Here is a 16,028-nt window from a genome sequence, read left to right on the forward strand (position 1 = left end):
GTCGCAGTCCGGTGCGTTTTTGAATACACAATACTAACGTTACTAGTACTAGGGTGCTGTGGGGCTCCTGGCTACCATTCTGAGAGTTAACGTTAGTATTACTAGGATGCTGCGGGCTTCTGGCTAGTGGCTACCATTCTGAGAGCTAATGATAGTAGCACTCGGATGCTGCGGGCTAACTGGCCATCTCCGCGATTTGTTTACTTGGTAACACAGTTTGCCCCCCCCCCCCCCCCCGCTGATGAAAATGAAAGTCATACCGTCATATACCGTACACCGGGGTATTAGGTCATCAAGGTATAACGGTGTGAAAAAAATGATACCGCCCAGGCCTACTGCATAGTGAATTCGGTGTCGCAAAAGGTGTTCCAAGCTACTAGGCTGCACATCCAGAATCCAGCTAACTGGAAACTCCATTGAAAGTAAAAAAAAAAAAAAAAAAAAAAAGGAGTGCACCGTTCTGCCACAGGGCACACTGCATTATCGAGACAGCGCCCCTAAGAGGATCTGGCCGGTAATGCACTTTTCAGAATTCGAAGAGGAGGGTAGATCTGCAGTGCAGCTCGGTGACATCGAGTAGGTTATTACATTGGAATAAAAGCCAAAACAACCTTGCCACGGACATGTCCGTGGTTGGTCCTCAACCGTTGGATTCGAAACACGGATTTATCCGTGGTTGGCCCCGAAACTGTTAACAGGACGGTGAAAACTGTTGCGAAGAATGAGAACTGCATCCATGGACATTGTTTTCCACAAAAAAATCATTAATTTGTACATTTAATTGTATAATTCATAATTTCCTTGATGACACAAATAAATGAACAATATTAAAGTTTTAGAGAAACATTTTGAGTTTATTAAAGTCAAAGGTCCATAGAAATTAATGTCGACACATTGCGGTAATGACAATTTAAGCACAATTTACTAAAATATTAAAAGAATTAATTGTTATGAGTAAACAACTCATTGTACAAAGAGCACATTTTAATCTTTAACCCTTTTCTCGTCAATGACGTGTTACCACGTCATTCCTCGCCATGCGTAATCTGCCAATAACGTTTTACAGCGTCTTTGAGATCAATATTTAAAATTTCTGTCATGGTATTCACATTTCACCCACGGAGTCTTGACTGGTGCTGTAGATCTCCGCTCAACTCTCCAACGCTTCAATACCGCCACCTGGTGACCGATCGGCGAGTTGCCAAAACCGGAAGTCACCGTAAGTGCTTAGTCCGTCCGCTATTCCGTCCGGCCACTCGCTATCGCTCGCAGGACTCTATACAGACACCGTGCATATCGATCCGTTGCCATAACTCAATAAACAACATGATTGGACGTATATTAGTATTATACAAACCGGAACTGGATCACCTAGATCAACATCCCATAATAGCGATCTTTTTGCTCCAGTATCATCCCCCATCGCTACGATGAAGCTGCAGTGAGTTTCAGCGTTTTTGATTATTATTAACCATACAAACTGCTCTGATCTATATATCACCTAGGCTTGGGCGGTATGACGGTATTAAGGTATACCGGGGTATTACTATTTAGAGATACCGACGGTATTGATTCAATACCGTCCGTCACCGTCAAAATCACAGATGCGCTTCAGTTTCTATAACAGTGAAACAGAGTTTTGAGTGTAGTGCACACACTGAGTGTAGTGCACACATGCGCCAGCAGAGGGCGAGACCGCTCTAGTGGAGCGAGTGGGTCACAACGGTGTTCACGTTTTACGGTAATGTTGCGACAGTGCTGTGAAAATACCGTAAAGCGTTGTGACGAGAGTTGGTGTGTGTTGTTGTCGAGTGGTGCACTGGTGGAGCAAGCAAATAATCCGTCTCTTATTATGTGAACTAAAGAGTACAAGGTTTACACAACAGCCCCCACCCGCCTTTTTATTGTATTTGTACCGTCCTGTACTATCCGCTGTCAGCTGTTTATCTCTCTCTGTGAGCTACTGAGCTTGAATAACTAGCGTTAGCTCACGTTAACTAGCGTTAGCTCTGCGGCTAATCTTAGATTACCCTGAACTAAATCAATGACTAGGTTATAAAGCATTCGAGTAGTTTTCACTGCACATAGAAGTAGCCAAACAACGGGAGCATTTCGGGAGCATACCAAAACCCAGGCAATTTCTAGCCCTTAAGGAATCAAATAGTCTGCCATGGCTAGATGCTAACGCTAAAACGGTGCAGGCTTCTACCGGTGCAGGACTACCATTCTGAGAGCTGACGATGATTTGTTTACTTGGTAACTCGGGTTGAGTTGCCCCCCCCCCCCCGCTGATGAATGAAAGTCATACCGTCATATACCGTGCACCGCGGTATTAGGCAATCAAGGTATATAACGGTATGAAAAAAGTCATACCGCCCAAGCCTAATTATCACCCATACTACATGAATCATTTAACGTCGGTCATTGCATTATAAACGACCCCCCCCCCCTCCGGTCACCAGCAGATGACCAGTCATGACGTTTAGGATCATGTACATGTGACATTTTTAATATAACGTTGATCGGTATCAAACTGCATTTGATCATCTAATATGCATTTATGGCTATATATCACGTTCTATGAAATACAGCAGAAAACGATAAAACATATTTATACTCTGGACGGTATTTTAGTATGAATGTGTGAATTAAAAAGTAAAACGTTCCTACATCCTGAACGATAGATAATTGATGTTGAATGGGCCATAGTAATGTCAATTTAGCAATACAATTTAAAAAGTTATAGCCCTGCAAAGAAGGTGAACATCTCCATAGACTTACAGTACTGGCAGAGAGGCTACAAGGATGAGAATAAGCTCCGGCAGAGAATGGGTTAATATTATGTTTTGTTTACTTGAATAAATGCTAACCTTTATTTAGAAAAGATCATGGCCATGGTAAATCATTGATTTCATGAGAATGACCCACACGCCCCGAACCGTGGAGGTTGTGCCGAGCGGTTTACGGTTCGAATGCGTACCGTTCCACCCCCTAGCCGGTGGGCAATGTGTCCCAAGGCCTGTTAATGTGGGACTTGTCATAATGAAGCTATAAATAAAATGGCCTGTGTGTGTTATACTGGCTGATACACTAGCTAACCTCTCTCTCTCTCTCTCTCTCTCTCTCTCTCTCTCTCTCTCTCTCTCTCTCGCTCTCTCGCTCTCTCGCTCTCTCTCTATCTCCTTCACCTGTGTCTCTCTCTCCTCCACCTGTGTCTCTTCCTCCACCTTTTGTTTCTCTTCCTCCACTTGTCTCTTTCTCTCCTCCATCTCTCTCTCTCTCTCTCTATCTAGGCACTGATATTTCGGTCAGTGAGGAGGTGGCTATCAAGTTGGAATGTGTGAAGACCAAGCATCCCCAGCTCCACATCGAGAGCAAGATCTACAAGATGATGCAGGGAGGAGGTACATGTGCACACACACACACACACACACACACACACACACACACACACACACACACCAGCGTTTCCGTTAGCCGGTAATTACCGGTATTTGACCGGCAAAATCTGGTGAAGTCCGACATATCTAATCTCTCCGGTCATAATGTCCGGTGAAAAGAATTCCCTCTAAACACAATTAGATTATTTGAATTGTATTAAAATAGGCTAAAATTAAATAGCCTATGCGATGAACGAAACAATCATTACATTTGTCGTTGCTTCACCAAGCAGCCGGTCAATGACATCCTGTGTCAGCGAGCTGGCAGCTGATATATTTACGTGAAGCATGGCTTGGCAGGGTGCAGTACTCCAATTCAGCCATTGGCAATTCAGCTGTTGGGTGGGGGCGCTGCTGACACCGCTGCTCTGCTCTGTCTGCTCCTGCTCCATGCTTCACGTAAATATATCAGCTGCCAGCTCGCTGACACAGGATGTCATTGACCGGCTGCTTGGTGAAGCAACGACAAATGTAATGATTGTTTCGTTCATCGCATAGGCTATTTAATTTTAGCCTATTTTAATACAATTCAAATAATCAAATTGTGCTTAGAGGGAATTATTTTCACCGGACATTATGAGCAGCAGCACCAAGTCGTTGGGAGGTGGAGATATACATCACGGCGCAAACCCACGATAAATTTCTCAGTTCTTCGCTTGATATAATTAATACAAATGTCCAATATAACGGAATTCGTTAGCTCATAAAAATGTGATTATAACAGACTGCTGTTTATTAAGGTCGGGCAGACTGCCCACCGACACCTCAAGTCGGCAGCAGCATGCAGTCTCGAGGGACTTATTTTATTTGGAATATATTAATGACTGTATATACGCAAAAGTAGTCTAGTTTTAAGTTAAAATATTATAAATGCCTTGATGATGTCATTCTTTATATAGGCCTATCAATTGTTTTTAAGCTCAATAAACTCTGACCGGAATTTATCCCATTTGTCCGGTAGATTGAAATCTCAGACACACTCAGACACACTCAGACCTGCAAAAAAAAATTCTAACGGAAACCCTGACACACACACATACGGGTTTATGCTACATCGGGGGGACCAATGACTGTATACAGCCTGATGGGATCCAGCCTTTCTAAAGGGTCTAGAGACATGATTTTAACTGCTAAAATCATTATATTTTTTTGTTAACACAAAAACCACTTGACATTTTCAAAACTCTCAAAAAAAAAAAAAAAAAAATCTGATATCTACGGGTTTATACTACATCATGGGGACCACATGACTGTATACAGCCTGATGGGATCCAGCCTTTCTAAAGGGTCTAGAGACATGATTTTAACTGCTAAAATCATTTGAATTTTTTGTTAACACAAAAACCACTTGACATTTTCCCAACTCTCAAAAAATAATAACTGAAATCACTCCCCCCATGGGGACCGGTCCCCATGAGGGGAGGATTTCAGTGTATTGATTGATTGATTGATTGAAAACTTTATTAACAGATTGCAGAATGGGTACAGTACAGTACAGCTCAATACATACAATTGTTAAGGGGATGCAGACCAGAGAAAGACTTTCGTCTTGTTTACATCAGGGTCCCCCATTTTCAATTCATCATAACATATATGAGCCATGTCACTTCAATGAGGTGGGATGGCTCCCTGTGGAGCAGAGGGTCTCCTTTCTGAAACTGGGACATATGTATAAAATGTTAAATGGATCTGCCCCCAGATATTTATGCTCTCGCATTGTCCTGCGTGGCCAGGTCCACGACGGTCTGGACAGCTCTCAGTTTATGAGCCTAGAAAGGGTTCCTATTCACAGAATGGCTTTCTGTCTACAGCCTGCCGGCTGTGGAACTCTCTGCCCAGGGCCATCCAAAACTCCCCCACTATTGCTGTCTTCAAGAGGGGTGTGAAGCGACATCTGCAACAATACAGTAGGTTGCAGATGGTGCTTGGCCACCACTCTTGAAGAACAGGAACATGACATGCTCTAATGAGGCTCTTTCAGAAAATTGTGTTGTCTATTTTATCTTCTTAACTCTTTCTTTGTGATTTATTGTATTCTTCTTGGGACCATGTTGGAAACAAGTCGACAGACTTTCACATGTTATCCTTGTACCCCTTGTTTTTATACTATTGTATAAATTGTATGTACTAAATAAAAATCAAATCAAATCATGACATACATGACATACAGATAGACAGTATGTTCATTGGCTTCATTGGCATACTATCAACATCACTGTTAGGCACTTCACAGAACCAAAAAAAGCAATACTTGCTTGCCTTTTCAACATTAAACATTAAAGATGTTCTCTCAGCACAATGGTGACCTTTATACCATACAATCAATTAAAAAAAATGGTACACCTATACCTCTTGTACAAAAAAGGAGGCACAAATTGAGTTCATATTGTCAAAGCTTTTTTCAAACAGCTGTTGCATTTTATTTTAAATATATGTCCTGTGACAAATGGTTTTTTAACTTTGGGACACAAAAACAGGGTACTGTTGTATGTATTTAAGCTCTGGTTTCTTTACTTTTATTGAGCAGCACAGGATGGACCCAAGTGTGGTGTTAAACCAAGAATCAACTTTATTCAAGGCGACTAGATGTGCAAAACAGACAATGGGTCTCATTCTCCAACGGACTTAAGACAGAAAATGTGCTCTTAGGGCCATTTAAGACATTCGATTTTGGGATTCCCCAACCGTGTTAAACATGCAATATATCCCATTGGGACAGACATTTGTAATTTTATATAGCTATAACCTGCATTCTTTCAAATGTATAATAAATCAATAAAACAGATATCTAACACCGTTGGGGAATCCCTCCCCAACCGTGTTAAACATGCAATATATCCCATTGGGACAGACATTTGTAATTTTATATAGCTATAACCTGCATTCTTTCAAATGTATAATAAATCAATAAAACAGATATTTAACACAGTTGGGGAATCTAAGATGTGTTAAATGGCCCTAAGAGCACATTTTTTGTCTTAAGTCCATTGGAGAATGAGACTCAATAACTATCTTTCCCTCTTAATTTGCAAAAAAAATTAAATAAAAAACAGGAAACTAGAACTTAGATACATACATGACCAATCATGGTCCCTACATAGAAGCAGTTCCGAGGAATCTCTGTGGGGGGAAGAGGAAACACTTCCCCCACATCTTAAAAGCCAGGTTACATTAACGAAAAGTAAAAACCAGAAGAAGTCACAGAGGACTTACAGAAGAAAGACAAGTTCTTCGGATAGTAGAGAAGAAAGTGAAAACGCTGACACAAACCTGGGAAGTGTCAGTAATGAAGCTGCAAAAAAAGGATCGTGCCAGAGTTTACAGTAAAAAACATTATTGCCTGTACTGTGCCATGCAATGCCATAAAATGGCAAGGCACTTAATCCGCAAGCACACTGATGAAATATCTGTAGTAAAAGCTATCTCTTTTCCTTTGAACTCAAAGGAACGAAAATTGCATTTTGACTTGATAAGAAACAAAGGAAACCGAGCCCATAATAATTAAGTCCTAAAAACGGGTAGTGGAACACTAATCCCAAGTCAGCAAGCTGGGAAACCAGGCAAAGCAAGTGATTACATGCACTGTATCAATTGTGAGGCTTTGCTTAAAAGAAAATAATTATGGAGGCACATGTCAAGGTGCAAACTTTCACAAAAATGCAGCTCAACCCAACCAGGAAGAAGTCTAATACAATCTATCTGTGCCTTTGCACAGCCCGTCCCTGATGGTGTAAGCAGAACGCTTTGGGCGCTGGTAAATGCTATGCATCAAGATGAAATCACAGACATCATCAGACAGGAGAAAAGTATCTTGAGACTAGGGGAACATTTGTACGCAAAGCATGGACATCACATGACAAGACCAAACATGATTATATTAGACAAAAAATGCGACAAATCGAAAGATTGATTTGGCAAGAACGCAAAAATGGCCGACTGAGACGAGTTGAGGACTTATTTGTACCTTCCAACTTTAACTTAGTGGTTGAAGCAGTAAATGATGTTGCTGGCTTTGATCAAGACAAAAACACCTACAAAACTCCATCCTTAGCTCTAAAGCTTGGTCATAGTCTCAAGAAGATGGCAGACATTCTGGAGTGTGAAGCCAAGATGGCAGTATCGGACAATGAGGCGTTTCTCCGGAACCTGGAAAGGAGTCGTAGTCTTTATGAGAAGAAGTGGAATGTGTGTGTTTCGTCACGTGCCCTACAGACACTTAAAGAGGCACAATGGAATGCTCCTCAGCTCATTCCTTTTACGGAAGACGTTAAGAATATGCACATGTACCTTGACAAATGCAGTGAAGAGTACAAACTGCACCTTGACAAAGATCCAAATAAAAATAACTGGGCAAAGTTGGCCAATTTGTCAAATAATTCTGTTCAATCGCAGAAGAGAGGGTGAGGTGTCCAAAATGCATCGGAGTGCATTCACCCTTAGAGATACGTAGGCCTGCCGCGATAAGCAATAAATCGATTAATTGCTGCGATAATTCAAATGAATGCAATGATTTTGACGGGCGCGATTAATTGCTATTTGCGCGTTTGTTTTAATGAGGCGGAACCAGTGCCGCTTGTCAGTCACTGTCCGTGTTGGGAGGCGGGCCGCTGACGTTACTAGAGTACAGCACGGGAGCTCCGTGGGGCAACGCCACAGCTTAACTACATTTCTCAATAGTGTTGCTCCTTTTAACCAAGTAGCATTATTTGTAGTGTAACGTTAGCTATTTTTAGACCCAAGTAGTTACTCGCTACTGCCCGGAGAAACTGGACTGCTAAATAAAGATGAAAGATAGAGCTTTGATTCTCATTCCATGCTAACAACATTAGCTAAATACCTAACACGAAATACAACGTATAGCATAGCTACAAGTACAACACAGAATAACGTTAATACAATTACATGCATCATTGTTTACAATGAACGGGTGGGGCTAGTCAAAGGACTGGACACGGGGACAAGTTAAACATGAATTAATTTATTATAACACCGGTAGTTTCGAGTCGTGCTGCAGTGCTTACGCACCACAGCTATTCTATTATATACTGCTTTGACGCTTCCTCCTCATCGTTGATTGCCTGTAGTAGCTGCATCTAACGTTAGTAGCTAACGTTAAAACTACCTAAAGTTAGTTGTTCACCAACAATCTCAACATTTGTTATTAGCTCAAAAACAACCGGACGAGACAAGTTGTCGGCTCATATGTTCTGCTTAGGATAATCACAACAATACTTCCGGTCCGGTCGGTGGGCTTCAAAATAAAAGTCTAAAACCGGAAAAGACGGAGCGGTGGGCTTCAAAATAAAAGTTTTGGGAAATAAATTTCTCAAAAAAAATTCTCTAACCGGTTGCAATAATATCGCTTATCGCGATATTTTCGGGGGCAATTAATCGCCCAGCAAAATGTGTTATCGTGGCAGGCCTAGAGATACGTCTAGTGTACATTCAGATCTGGCAGGAGGACTTTCAGAGTTAGAGCAAAAGCTCTGTAAGCATTTCCAACGCATCGAAATAAGGGGAAAAGAAACAATAAAGTACCCATCCTCTTAACACCGGACATGATGTCATCAATGGAAGCCCTGGTTATACATCGCCGTGCCGCTGGTGTTCCTGATGAAAATCCCTATTTCTTCTCCAGACCTGAGACAGAGAATCATTTAAGGGGATCTGATGCAATCAGACGGATTGCAAAGGAATGTGGGGCGAAGCATCCTGAAACCCTGTCGTCAACAAAGCTGAGAAAGCACATATCCACACTGTCAACTGTTCTCAACCTGAAAGATAATGAAATAGACATACTGGCAAATTTTCTTGGCCATGACATCCGTGTCCATAGACAGTACTACAGACTACCAAATAATAATAATAATAATATGGTGAGAAAGTGAGGAGTTTGATGGACATTGCGTCTATAGGTACAACTTCAACCCAAAAGAATAAGAGAAGAGAAACAGAGTATGACAGCGATGACCCCCAAATGGGTATCATATTAACATATTTACATATATTTACATATTACATATTTACATATTAACATATTTTTCTAAATTCTTTGCAAACTTTAGAATTTACAGATGAATGAGGTACAGTGCTGTATTTGTTCATTGTTTTAACACATAAGAGAATAACTGTTGAGTCTGACTGTGAAGTCCCAAAAACAGGTATTTCACAACGTAATGCACTCCTGCTATTTGGAAAATTGCCTAATGAAACCATTATTTTATTTGAATTGTCACAGTCTGTTGTTGATTGATTGGTCATGTATGTATTTAAGTTCTGGTTTCTTTTCTTTTCTTGAGTAGCACAGGATGGAAGCACAGGATGAACCCAAGTGCGGTGTTAAACCAAGAATCAACTTTATTCAGGCGACTGGATGTGCAAAACAGACAACTCTGTCCCTCTTAATTTGCAAAAGAAAACCAGGAAACCAGAACTTAAATATATACATGACCAATCATGACGGCAAGACACAGCTGGTGGGGGAATCCACAGAGACAACAGATTGTACCGGGTATACACTACCCGTTACTAGGGATGGGTACCGAATTCGGTTCTTTTGAGGTACCGAACCGAAACACGTCGGTACTACCGAGTATCGACTCAAGTGAGATACCGAAAAAAATATATATATTTTTTTTTACCTTTTTTTTTTACCTTTTTTATTTTCATGTCAACGTTCACACGCACAATATATGCTTACCTAGGATTTGACTTGATTCAACAACAAAGCAGTTGGAGCAATGGCAAGCCGAAAACGGTCGAAATTGTAGTTATTTGAAGTTAGGATTTTTTTTTTCACGACTGAGGTAGGTAAATAATTTTTTTTTAGACTAAAGTACAGAAAAAAGGTACCGTTGGGTACCGGTATCGATTCACAGGTATCTGTACCGTATCGGTTCAAATGTGAAAGGTACCCATCCCTACCTGTTACCCTCTATGCCTATAGGAGGCTCAAATCAGCAATGATTTAGAACAAACCTTACATTTGTCCTTGCCAAATGCATAAATGTAACATTCTATTAAACAAGCCTATAACTGGTGTAGGATAGTACATAGGAACTCTGAATAGGCTTGTACATGTAGGAAACCGTTCAAACAAATGCTAGGAGCAAATATTTGTATTTGTTCAGTAAATTCTCCTTGCACTTTCACGTTGAAGGGCAGTGATCCTATTTTTTACATAAAACTTCACCGCTGTCCAGCTTCTTTCCATCAGTGCTTCTGGAGAAGCTGTAATACAAGCAATGCAGTCCAACTTTCTTGGTACTTTACCAGATTTTATAAATGTCATTAGTGTATTTTCAACAGCTTTGACCTCCGCACGAGTCCAACTCCTCTTCTTTCTGGATTCTAGTGAAAGAAAGAAAAGACAATCAGGCATACAGACAAGTGACATAAAACATTATTGAGGGACCAATGAGCTTATTATTTTTATCAAAGGTGTAATTTCTTAAAGAAGTATCTTGAATGCCGATATTCTGACACCAGGTCAAACATACATTTTTAAAACGGCATCAATTGTATGACTCATTGGACTGTCATTATTGTTATTATTATGTTGGTCATTGTCCTGTGATTTATCATAGATTTCTACTATTAATGTATTGTGTCTAGTTTTATGTTAAAAAAGGGAAAATAAAAAACATTTGTTCAATGTTATGACTAATTTGGTAGCCAACCTGATATGTATTCAACATTAACTGGAGATTTAAAAAGCTAAAGTACATGTAGTAAATATTTACAGGCCCATATCTCCTGCTGTCAGACTATCTCCTGCTGTCAGGTGTTATCACTTAGGCCCTATTCAGACCCGACTTTAACATCCGTCTTTAGTGATCCCATCCCAATAGGACAGCTTGTGCCTCCACGTGCATCTTGAGTGATCACTTTTTGTTGACAGAAACAAATCCAATTTTCCTCTATTTAGTAGAAAAATTATTGTTGAATCAGTCTTCTTATCAGTTTTGGACTATAGTGATGTAATTTATAGGCATGCTGCGGCATCAACTCTTAAACCTCTGGATTCTGCAGATCACTCAGCTCTTAGATTTATTACTGGTGACAGATATGATACTCACCATTGTGTCCTGTATGATAGGGTGGGTTGGCCTTCTCTTACAGAAAGGCACAACAAACACTGGTATTTATTTATTTTTAAAGCCCTTATTGGTATCTGCAATGTCTCCATCAAACTCACTTTTAAGATGTGGGGGAAGTGTTTCCTGTTCCCCCGACAGAGATTCCTCGGAACTTGGCAGAATATATTCTTCACCACTGCTGAAATCCTGCGATGCATGAGTTATTGCAGGAAGACAACACTGGTCAGGGGGTAAGGCTATGAAATGCTCTGTCAGAGTTCAAGTTTAAGGTTGATGTTCTTTAAAAACATTAGTTTTGGTTTTAAATTGCATATTAATTTATTTATTGTCACACAGAGCAGAAGAATTTTGCCAAAACAAACCAATAGTATCCAGCTGCAGAATGGCAGACCAGCCACACTCTCAGACCCAAACGCATTTCCTTTGATTTAATTATACATCAAATGATTTATGTCAAGGATTGCAATGCCTCGCTTGAATGAAGTTAACTTTTCACCTGAATAACAGCAACATTCAGGGTGAATGTAATGTGAGAAAGTGGGATTAAAAAATATATATATATTTAAAGTTTTTTTATTTTTAATTTATTTTTTTGATCGGATCGGGAAAGATTGGTATCGGTAGATACTCAAAATCACATGATCGGATCGGGAGCAAAAAAATTTGATCGGGACATCCCTAGTAAATATAATCAAGTGTTAAATCAGACTTTAGTTCCAGCTGGAGTAAAGCTACCCTGGAGTATACAAAGTTATTCAAACTAGCTGCTAGTGATGTTTTGTTCACGAACGTCCCGATTATTTTCATGCTAAACACAGAAAAAAGCCATTTATAATGCATGTCCCCTTTAAATAATATTGCGACAAACACTTTTCAGTGCACATCACGCTCTGCTCTGAACACCTGAATGGCCCGTTCTAACAGCTGTTCACCAGCGGTCCAGTCTGTGCCACAGTGACTCATATTTCGCAGAATGGTAATTGTATAAACAAAACAAAATATGCTATGCTCCCCATTATTCGTCCCACTTTCAATATGAAAACTTACAAATATGCTGTCATCAGGGTCATCAGCTTCACCAGAATGTGATCCATGAGCACTGATTTTGTCTGTGTCGCTTTCAGAATCCAGGCTTCTTTCCTAAGGGTGAAAAACAATACACTTGAATTGAAATTGGAATGAAGCTTTGCATGTCTGTAGTCATGACCCTAAAAAAACTGAGTTTGTTGATTGATTGATTGATTGATTTTATTGTGGTTTAGAGACATCATCCAAGGGATAAAAACATGAAAATGCAAGCACTTATTTCCATCATGGTCCCTGGTATTAAAAAACAGGACATACATCAACATAAAACAACATCATAAAAACATCAACATAAAACATTAAGATACAATATGCATAGCCTATACAGTTGAAGATAAAAGAATAATAAATAAAAAATGCTACCCTCTCTTTCCTATGCCGATAGCCATGATCATACATGCTTTTTGAAGCCAGTTAACCCGGGGGAGTCTATGCTTTACACAAACGGTTCATGCGTTTTGCTAATCTGACGTTTCTGGTCATGTGACATATGCGCCCAATCGCGTGACGCGCCCATTTCCGCCTCGACCAGCAGCAAACCCTAACCCTAACCGTTCTATCGCCATGCTCTAAGACAAACTCTAACCTTAACCAACTTCGAAAGAGTGCCTAAGCTTAACCGGGGAAAGAACTTGCCGTCACACGATTGGTGCGACCAGAAACATCAGTGGCCAATCAGAGCGCAAAACGGGAACGTGGAAGCATGCACCGCTTGGGTAAAGCAATGACGCAACCCGGGGGCCTGTTTAATGCTGCTGGGCAGGCTGTTCCACAGTACTGCTGCTGAGTAAAGGAAGGTCTGCTGGCCGTAGGAAATGAGTCTAAATCTAAATGGAACTATGTTTGTGTCTCTACCTCTGGTTTCATGGCTATGGTTGTTCCTTACATACTGAAAGTAATCTTGAAGGTAGCTCCCCTTTACAAACTCTATATACTCGGCATAGCTTTATCATTGATACTATTTTTTCCACCCTCAGCCACCCCAGGCTGTTGAAGTGGGGCTGGTCTAGGTGAGTACGAGTGGGGAGCTGCAGTACTATCCTAACTAGCTTGTTCTGGGCAGTTTGAAGTCTAGTTCTCAAGTTGCTGGGGGCACTGTCATACCAGGACAAGCAAGCATAGTCAAAATGACACTGAACCAGTGCCCCTGCAAGTGCTCTAAGAGCTTTCCTGTCCAGGTATTTTGAGTTTCTAGCTAGGAATTTTATTCTGGTGTTGACCTTGGCTATTACCACTTGTTTTGCCATGCTTTCCCCTGAGAGTGTTTTCTAAAGTACACCCTAGATACACCACTGATTTGGTACTGGTGACCATTGAGCTACCTAACTGTATTTTGAAACCTTCCTGTGTTTTCTGTTTCCTAGTGGTAGTAAATAAAATGGATTCTGTTTTACCTAAATGGAGAGACAGCCGGTTTTCTGACAGCCACTGACTGACATTCCCTAATTCCATGCTAAGTCTGCTTTCAATATCCGTTTTGCTTTTATTTGACACCATGAGAGCCGAATCATCTGCGTAGAGCAGGAGATCACATGAGCAGGCTGACTGCATGTCATTTATATAAAGGAGGAAGAACAAGGGCCCCAGCCAGGGTTCGAAATTAACGGGGGCTTGGGGCATAATGCCCTTGAAAATGGACAAAATGCCCTCGAAAATCAGTTAAAGGGGGCACTTAATGCCCCCGACAGTTTACTAATTATATATATATTTATCCGGTAATGGAGCGTCTGTATCGTACGGTTCAGATGACGCGCAAATAAAAAAAATCATTTGGCGGAGCCGGTGTTCTGCACTGGCTGCAGGCAGCAGCAGCAGCACTGTAGCCAGCCAGGTGCTAGTCAGTTTGTGTAAAAATGGCACGCACAATATAAATCAATCTTCATTACGACTTTAAAAACATAGCCATTAACATTACATAGGCCTACACACATCTTGCCATAGCAGTTCGTAAACACAACGCACGTTTTAACTATGGTAGCCCGACGCAGCCCGCAAGCTAATACTGTACAGTCAATGAAATGTCACCGTAGCTACTGTAGCAGAGGAGGAAATGGGAGTCTGAGAGGCGGGGTGTTTAAAGACAATGATAGGCGTTTATTCAACATCCAAGAAGGCTAACATACAACTGTGTTTTATTAACTCCAACCGGGACTATTGCCGCTTTCCCACTGCATGCCATCACCTCCTAACGTTACCGGAGCTGATAATAACATTGCTGAAGGTGCGTGACACTAAAATGTCCGTGGGGACCCGGCGCCAACCCATAGATAGTTCCAACTCACCGAATTGCGTAATCCACCACAGATGCACTCAATATTTAAATAATGTTAGTCTAAATAAATGTAGACAGAAACATAATAATTTCAAGCAGAAAACGAATCTTTCCATTAAGAACTGACAATCAGGGAATTTAAACATGGTTGACATTGTTTTTGTGTGTTTATATTAATTAAAGAAAGGAAAGTCTAGTGCTGGCTGAGCATATTGTTTGTTTGCACTAAGTTAATACTTTGACAAATGTAGCCTATATTTTTCAGTCGGTTCGGTCTTTGTGTGCCAAACATTATTTAAGGCTGTAAACACTGTAAACCTTTTATTTTTAATAAATGAGAAGCATGTTTAGATTTGAGTGTTAAATTTTTTTTAATAAAGATTAACGTATATCGAACTGAAAACCGTGACCCCAAAATCGTGATACGAACCAAACCGTCCATTTTGTGAACCGTCCCACCCCTACCGTTTATCATAAAAATTCAGTGCCCCCGAAATACAAAAAAAAGCCCCCGAAAATCAATTAAGGGGGGCAAAAAAAGCCCTTGAAAAAAAATGTTAATTTCTAACCCTGGCCCCAGCACACTTCCCTGAGGCACCCCGCAGTCCACCGTCCTCAGATCTGAAAGGACCCCTCCCACCTCTACACGTTGTTCCCTTCCCCTCAAGTATGAGCTGGCTCAGTTTGTGGCCATATCATTAGAACATATCGCTGTTAACTTCCTTAAGAGGATAATGTGGTCCACCGTGTCAAATGCCTTTTGTAGGTCTAACATCACCATGCCACAGAGATTTCCTCTGTCTATCTCTTTCTTAATGTGATCTGTTAGAAACAAGACAGGTGTCTGTGGAGTGGGACTTTCTAAAACCTGATTGAAATTCATATAGCAAGTTATGGGATGTAATATATTGATAAATTTGTTCATATATAATCTTTTCTATGACCTTGGACATGACACATAAGATGTACACAGTCCGGTAGTTACCATGGTCCTGTTTGCTGCTTTTTTTGTAAAGTGGTATTACTCTGGCCAGCTTAAGCTCACTTGGAAACGTTCCAGATTCAATGGAAAGATTCACAATATGCGTTTTACTGGGTGAAATAACCTGAGCTGCATCCCTAAGGAACCTA

General features: G+C 40.7%; 1 protein-coding gene across 2 annotated transcripts in view; it reads left to right on the top strand.

Annotated features, from left to right (window-relative positions):
* csnk1da (casein kinase 1, delta a) overlaps positions 1–16,028 on the top strand; it is a 172,812-nt gene that overhangs the window by 63,700 nt on the left and 93,084 nt on the right. For both annotated transcript variants that reach the window (XM_084329512.1, XM_084329511.1), the window contains exon 2: positions 3,294–3,404. In XM_084329512.1, coding sequence (XP_084185638.1) covers positions 3,294–3,404 — 111 coding nt within the window. The remainder of the gene's footprint in view (positions 1–3,293; positions 3,405–16,028) is intronic.

This window comes from Notolepis coatsorum (assembly GCF_963971535.1).
Source record: "Notolepis coatsorum genome assembly, chromosome: 14".
Classification (NCBI taxonomy): domain Eukaryota; kingdom Metazoa; phylum Chordata; class Actinopteri; order Aulopiformes; family Paralepididae; genus Notolepis; species Notolepis coatsorum.